The 8,086-nt window shown below is 40.2% G+C and overlaps 1 protein-coding gene across 1 annotated transcript; it reads right to left on the bottom strand.

Annotated features, from left to right (window-relative positions):
- Positions 1-572: 572 nt before the first annotated feature.
- Positions 573-971, bottom strand: LOC145110573 (uncharacterized). The gene has a single exon (XM_079047082.1). The coding sequence runs from the start codon at positions 969-971 to the stop codon at positions 573-575; it is 399 nt and encodes a 132-aa protein (XP_078903208.1).
- Positions 972-8,086: the final 7,115 nt, after the last annotated feature.

Raw genomic sequence — 8,086 nt, 5'->3', positions numbered from 1 at the left:
ATTGTATGTGTGATGATGATGTTGTCGTGATTCAATTATATACACTGTGATGGTATTACAAGATGAAGTCACCCAAACCCCCGGACGTTTCCGCCGTTCCGGTTCGGGGGTGTGACAGGATCTTCAAGCTTAAGAATCCCGGTGTTCCAGGATCTTTAACCTCGAGGATCCTCATGTTTCAGGATCAGTGTCTATGGATATCTTTAGCTGTGTGTTGTTCTGCATGGCTAACGTTAGCTAGGGGTGGGCGTTAGTCTAGCTAACACCCCTCCGATGCTTAAGTTAGTAATGTAATCGAGGAGAAAGTAAGTAATGATGAAAAGTTCAAGGTATAGAACATATGTACCTTGGTTTTGTTGAAGACCAGTCAACCTTATTTACATATAGTATGCTTTGAGATGTATAACATTCCAGGATCTTGGCAAAATGTCTCCTTCGAGTGTCGCTAGCCAATATGCTCCTTTTCCTGCTTCAACATCTATAAGATATGGTCCTTCCCACTTAGGAGCTAATTTACCTGCACTAGGGTCCTTAGTGATTTGGAATGTTTTCCTTAATACCAAGTCTCCTATTCAGAATCTTCTGACTTTTATGTTCTTATTGGAAGCCTTGGTGATCCTGTCTTGATGAGCAGCAATGTGTATTTTGGCAAGATCTCTGATTTCGTCAATAGTGTCAAGATCCTGAGCTAGGATCTTGTCGTTATTCTCTTGATCTTGCAGCAAGTATCTTGCCGTCGGGATCACTACTTCGGTAGGGATTACTGCTTCTGTCCTAAACACCAAAGAGTAGGGGGTCTGACATGTGGCTACTTTGGAAGTAGTCCTATCCGCCCATAAGACAAAAGGAAGCTCTTCTACCCATCTTCCCTTCTTCTTATCCAACCTTTTCTTCAAGTTGTTTACTATGATTTTATTGTTGGATTCTGATTGACCATTAGCTTGGGGATGAACAGGAGTGGACGTTATCATTTTGATCCCCAAAATTGTGCAAAAGTCTCTTGTCCTTTTTCTTATGAATTGGGATCCATTGTCGCATATGATTTCAGCCGGGATCCCGAACCTGGTCAAGATATTAGGTTTAATAAACGAGATTACCTCTTTGTCTCTTACCTGAACAAAGGCTTCAACTTCGATCCACTTTGAGAAGTAGTCAGTCATCACTAGCATGAAGACTTTTCCTCCTAGGGCTATTGTTAATTTTCCCACTATATCCATTCCCCATTTCATGAATGGCCATGGAGAGATAAAAGGATGTAGAGGTTCTGCCGGTTGATGCAGGATGTTGTTATGTCTTTGGCAAGCATCACACTTTTAAGCATGTAGAAAAGAATCTCTATTCATGGTCGGCCAGTAGTATCCTATTCTTAGTATCTTGGAGCATAATGATTTTCCCCCAGTGTGATTGCCACAGTCTCCTTCATGTATGTCCTTCAAGATTTCTGCAACTTCAGGATCTTCCAAGCATATAAGGTATGGTCCTGCCATAGACTTTTTATAGAGTTTACCTTGGATTATTACAAATCTTGAGATTCTTGTTCTGAATGCTCTTTCGCATTTTTCTTCTATTGGAATCGTACCATTTTGGAGATACTCCATAATGGGTTGGGTCCATGATCATGGACTTCTTTGAGGATCCCGTTCATCGGGGTCCCTTCGAGGAGGGATTTGAGGGCCAGGTTCTTCAATAGTTGCTACACTTGTTGGTTGTTCAGGATCATCGGATTTGTCGGAGAGGGTTTCTATGGCTGAAGTTATTATGTGGGTTATAGGGATCTTCGTTTTTGGTGGGATCCTAAGGGAGGATCCTAAGTTGGCTAATGTGTGTGCCTCTGTGTTTTTTTCTCTGAGAACTTGGGTTAGGCTAAAGTTCTCAAAATCAGAGGCTAATTTTTTTGAGGATCTCCAGATATAGTGCTAATCTTTCACCTTTCACTACGTAAGATCCATTGAAGTGATTAGTTAGTAATAAGGAATAAACAAATACCTGAAGATCCCTGATTTGAAGATCCTTAGCCAATTGTAGTCCCATGATGAGTACTTCGTATTCTGCTTCGTTATTGGTAGTGTTGAATTCGCAACTAATTGCCTGGGGTAGGATGTCCCCCTGTGGCGATTTTAGTGTGATCCTTAGCCCTGTTCCATTTTGATTTGAAGCTCCATCTGTGAACAATGTCCAATTTCCTAATTGTTCATCTTCTAGGACTTGTTTGGCTTCCATGTCTACTTCGTTTTGTAGATCATCACTAAAGTCAGCCACAAATTTTGTTAATGCTTGTGACTTTATGGCGGATCTTGGTTAATATCTGATTTCAAACGTGCTTAACTTCACCGACCATTTTACCATCCTTCCTGACATTTCTGGTTTTCTCATAACATTCTTAATAGGATAATTAGTTTTCACATGTATAGTATGTGTTTTAAAATAATGTCTTAATTTAGTAGAAGCAATTACTAAGGACAGAATTAATTTTTCGAGGTGAGAGTATCTGGTTTCAGGATCCAAAAGACTTTTGCTTACATAGTAGATAGGATGTTGGTCTCCGTTAAGATACTTGGCCAGGACAACACTTACCGCGTTTGAGGATACCGACAGGTAGAGGAGAAGTGGTTCTCCATCTATAGGCTTTACCAGTAATGGCACGGAACTCAAGTATTTTTTGAGTTCCTGAAAAGCTTTTTCGTGCTCTTCAGTCCATTCGAACCTCTTCTTCTTCTTCAAGATATCGTAGAAGGGTTTACATCTTTCTGAGGATCTTGAAATGAACCTGTTGAGTGCCATTACCCTTCCGGTTAGCCTTTGGATGTCTTTTGTTGAGGATGGGGATTTTAGCTCGATGATTGCTTTAATCTGCTCCGGACTTGCTTCTATTCCTCTCTTGGTTGCCATATACCCAAGGAACTTGCCCGAATTCATCCCAAAGTGGCATTGGAGTGGATTCAACTTCATATTGTATTCGTCTAGGATGTCAAATGCTTCTTTAAGATCACTGAGATGATCTTCAGCTTTCATTGACTTCCCCACTATGTCGTCAATATAGACCTCCATGGTGTCCCTCAGCTTGTCTTTAAACATACGATTCACCAATCTTTGGTATGTTGCTCCTGCATTTTTAAGACCAAAAGGCATTGCAGTGTAACAATATATACCCTTTGGTGTTATAAACGCTGTATCTTCTTGATCGGATGGTTCCATCTGGATTTGTTGGAATCCTGCTGAAGCATCCATGAATGCTAAGAGTTTGTGGTCAGCCGTTGCATCTATCATAGAGTCAATCTGTGGTAGAGGGAAAGGATCCTTAGGATAAGCCTTGTTAAGATCCGTGTAGTCTACACATACTCGCCATTTTCTGTTTTTTCTTTTGTACGACAACCACGTTAGCTAGCTATCTTGGGAACTTCACTTCCTTGATCATTCCTGTCTTGAGGAGCTTCTCCACTTCTTCTTGGATGATCTGATTCCTTTCAGGTGTAAAATTCCTTCTTTTTTGGTGTATTGGTCTAAAAGAAGGATCAATATTAAGTTTGTGAGTGATCATGCTCTTATCTATACTTGTCATATCTTCGTGTTTCCATGTGAATGTCTTGCTTCTGGTTCGAAGGAAGTCTAACAGATCTTGCTCGATTTGCTCAGGTATTGAGGATCCTATAAGGACTTTAGTTTCAGGATCCTCGATGCCCAAGGGCACTTCCTTTACATCTTGCTCCTTCGTTTCTAGAACATGTCGTGCCCCCTTCCTTGATTGCTATGCTTGCTGGGGTTTGGTCGCAGGTTTCATAGAGGTTTTATAACATTCTTTTGATTCTTGTTGATCCCCCATGATCTTCACTGTTCCCCATGGAGTAGGCATTTTTATGCACTGGTGATACGTTGACAGAACCGCTTTCATATCGTGGATCCATGGTCTCCCTAGTATCACATTATAAGAAGATAAATTGTCAATAACACATAAATTTTGTCTAGAGTTTATCCCCACTATGTATATTAGTAGCATTATCTCCCCAATAGTGTGTTTCGCTTCCCCGCTAAATCCTACGAGGACAAAGGACCTTCTGATTATCTCTGATTTCGGGATGTTCATCCTTTTTAGTGCGTCTAAGAGTACGATATTGACCGATGATCCTCCATCAACAAGGATCCTTCTGACGAAGTGGTTGGCCATGTACAGTGTTATCACGAGTCCGTCATGGTGAGGATCCTGGATCCCTTCCCTGGCTGTCTCGTCAAATATGATTTCCTTATCATCACTAACCACGATATTCTTCCGTGGTCTATCCTCCTTTTCTGTTTTAGAGACCTTGGCGTCTCTTTTAGCCTGAGAGTAAGAAGTACCGCAACTGTTAGATCCGCCTGAGATAACGTTAATTATCTTGGCATTTGGGGGTGTAGATCCTGGTTTCTCGGGGATCTTGTGACCATCCTGGTTGTTCTCCTTGTGTTTTTCTCTCTTTCTCCCGAGGATCTCTTTGAGGTGCCCTTGCTAAGGAGGTAGATGATCTCCTTTATTAGGGCTATACAATCCTCCGTCATGTGACCGAAGTCTTCATGGTAAGCACACCATTTGGACTTGTCTTTCCAACTAGTGGACTTGTTATCCCTTTTCGGCCATCTTGCTTTGTCTCCGAGATCTTGCATAACATGAATTATACCTTAAATATCCACAGAAAAACAATAGTCAGTGATCTTAGGAAGTTCCTCTTCTTCTCCTTCATCTTCGAGGGCATTGATCCTGTGATGATCCAGTTTGGAATAGGGCTTCGATTTGTAGGATCTTGGGGCCGAGGATTCGGCCTTCCTATTGGGATTCTCGTATTGACTTGAAGGGTTGCCTCTCTTTTGGATTTCTTTATCTTCTTCAAGCCTTATGAACCTCAATGCTCGGCACCTGAATTCATCCAATCTCTTGCATGGGGTCATCACAAGGTCTTCATATAAGGGTGAATCCTTCCTTAGTCCCACCTTGAAGGCCTCTATAGCAGTAGCCATGTCGACGTTTGGGATGCTTAGATCTTCCCTGCCAAACCTGTTAACAAAATCCCTAAGTCGTTCCTTAGGATCCCGAACCACTCGATAGAGATCACTAGTGATCTTCTCGAATGTTCTACTGCAAGAAAACTGGTTATTGAAAATATTGACTAGGTGTGAAAATGAAGTAATAGAGTATGGAGGAACGTTTAGCAGCCATTTGGCAGCTGATCCCGTAAGGGTTGAACCAAAGCCTTTGCATGGGCAACCTTCCTTCAAGTGCCCTGGGATGGGGATGATCTCCATCCTTTCTCGGTATTGTGCTAAGTTCTCTTCAGGATCCGTAGTTCCATCGTAAAGCTTCATGCTAGGAGTTTGGAAGCGCTTAGGAACTTCGGTATCGGCTATCGCGGGATCAAATATTGAGATCCTGTGACTTGTTGGAGATGCTTCGGGTATAGGTTGGACTACCCCAGGTACGCTTGAGATCATCTGTCTCAACTGCTGAAGTTCCCTAGCCATGTTTGGATTTATTCCTGCATCAACATTAATAGAGTTAGTATTAATAGTATTGTTGTTTAAGAAGTTACTAGAATCAAGGTTTCTAGGAGTATTGAAAGGCTCATTGAGATCATTGATCATAGATGCTCGGTTGTCCATAGTTGCCCCCCAGGGCGACGCCACAATGGTAGGAACTGTGTCCTTCTGGTGATTTCCTGAGGATCCTGTTATTGGATTAGGTGTCTAAGCCCATAACTATAATTGGTATGTACTTGACCCGAGAGTAGCATGGTCCATTTGGGTTGCATATAACCAGGACAATTTGATAGGATGGACTTTTGAGAAGAGGTTATTTATGATTTATTAATATATTATAAGTTCTAAAATATTAATATGAAATCATATCATTTAATTAGTATTCATCAAGAATTAATTTGGAATTAATTTTGTGATTAAAAGAGACTAATTAAATATATGGGGATTGATTTGGTAAATCATTCATTCTTATGGTGTGGGCCAATGATCCATGATTCCTTAGGTTGGGCTAAACCCATATGACAACCCATGGATGATCCAAGTGGTTTTAAACCTATGAAGCCTAAGGAATATGGAAGGTCATGCACATTAGGGTTTACATGGTGTAACCCTAATCCTAGCCACACTATATAAGAAGCCCCTTAGCCTCCAAAATGGCACACTAGTGATCTTGGAGTCACTATAGCCGATTTGAGTGGAAGAAACTCTCTAGAGAGTCATCCTTTCTAGGTGTGTTGTGATTCCATTTGATGTGCAACACTTGGGGCACTAAGTTCTTAAAGGCCAAACACAACAAGTTCTACAAGCTACAACAAAGAGGTAACACTATAACTCATTTCTATGTTGTTTATATCAATTGTATGTTAGTTGTAGGCTTAAAGCTTTGGAAACAATATTGCATGTATAATTAGAGAAAACATATATCCGAAGCTTTTAGGGTTGTATGTGCACCATAGGATGTTGTATTATACTAAAACCCTTCACATGCATTATCGAAGTTCAGGATCCTTGGTTGTACAACTGTGGGCGCTGTTTCCTGGGATTTTTGAAATTCCGCCTTCATCCTCTCCACTTCTCTGAGCAGTGCTCTATTCTCCTCCTGCTGCTAGGTCACCTGTTGTGTTATTTTCCTCATCATATCGAAGAGTTCTACGGTAGTGACTGAGGCAGTCAGATCCTGGAGTCCTGAAGATCCCAAACTTCCTTGGTTAGTGACTGGAGGGGTGTTTTTCTTGGAAGTGTCAGGCGCTTTCCTATGACCAGGGGGGCCACTCGGAGGAGGTGGTAGGTTTTTTGTTGGAATGTAAGGGGCGGAGGATGAAGAAAGGATCGGTTGTGTAGACATGATCTTTCGAGGATTTTGAACACCACGACCCCACGGTGGGCGCCAAAGTGTTTTGGTCAAAAATTACACAAGTACTAATCAACCAAATTGAACGAGAGGTTGTGATGTTCGAATTGTGCAATAACAAATGATAAAAGAGAGTGACACAATGGTTTACAAGGAAAGCCCTTGATCATTGCTTGGATCTCCGACACAAAACCTTGGGAGGTGATAATGATCACCTTCCTTGATGATTTTATTGATGTAAAATGGTGGTTACAGAGAATATTTCAGTAAGAACAAGTGAATAATTTCGTAGAGTAAGCTCACAGTAAAAAACAGTGTGTTGTGTGCGAGATACAAGTGTCAATTTATAGTCTAAACTAGCTAACAAGATGTCCGATATTTCTGGGATCCTCCATGACCAGCTTCATGAACGTTATTTGACTTGGTATTCCGGGTCTTTAGCAAAGTTGAGACTAAACTCTATTGAGACTAAGTCTTCTCTTGACTATTTCTGCACATGTGTCAATTAAGAACAAAATATAACCGTTATAAATATTAGTAAATGATGATAACGGTAATAGTCGGGATCCTGAGATAGTTGAGGATCCTGAATATTTGATGAGAGTTGAGGATCCTAAAGGCTTTGAGGATCCTGGACCCAACACTAAACACACAAGTTACTCTAATTGGTAATGTTAAACTTCACAATTCTATAACATTACAAGGAGTTTTATATGTCCCTTGTTTCAAATATAATCTCCTCTATGTATCCAAACTCAATTCTCAACTCAAAACTTTTATGTTCTTCACTGATGATCAATGTATCATGCAGGACCCTTCAAATAATGAATTAGCTCTTGGAATTCTTGGAACAAGAGTCAATGATTTGTTTGTTTTTGATCATCATGATATTAGTAAAAGTATTGTTTCAATCTTAGTTTTTCAGATTTTATTCAATCCATTCCTTTTGTAATATTTTCATGTAATTCTGCAATAAAATCTCTATCAAAAACTATGATATTACATCAAATATTTGGTCATATTCCTTTTATTAAACTCAAGGAAATGATGCTTGTTTCTTCCAATTCTCATTCATCTGAGATTGATTCTTGTTTAATATGTTCTAAATTTAGACAACATCGATTGCCATTTACTAATAGTATGACAATGACCAAATTACCCTTTGAACTGATTCATGTTGATGTTTGGGGTCCTTATAAATATCCAACTCATGATGGGTTTCGATATTTAATT

The sequence above is a fragment of the Lactuca virosa genome, chromosome 1, assembly GCF_052849685.1.
Source record: "Lactuca virosa cultivar CGN04683 chromosome 1, Lactuca_virosa_CGN04683_v6, whole genome shotgun sequence".
NCBI classification, from domain to species: Eukaryota; Viridiplantae; Streptophyta; class Magnoliopsida; order Asterales; family Asteraceae; genus Lactuca; species Lactuca virosa.
The sequence above is the reverse complement of the archived record's forward strand: the minus strand, read 5'-3'. Positions and strand labels throughout refer to the sequence as shown.

Coding starts and splice junctions, on each gene's coding strand:
- LOC145110573 (XM_079047082.1), bottom strand. CDS start 971: ATGATAACGTCCACTCCTGTTCATCCCCAAGCTAATGGTCAATCAGAA.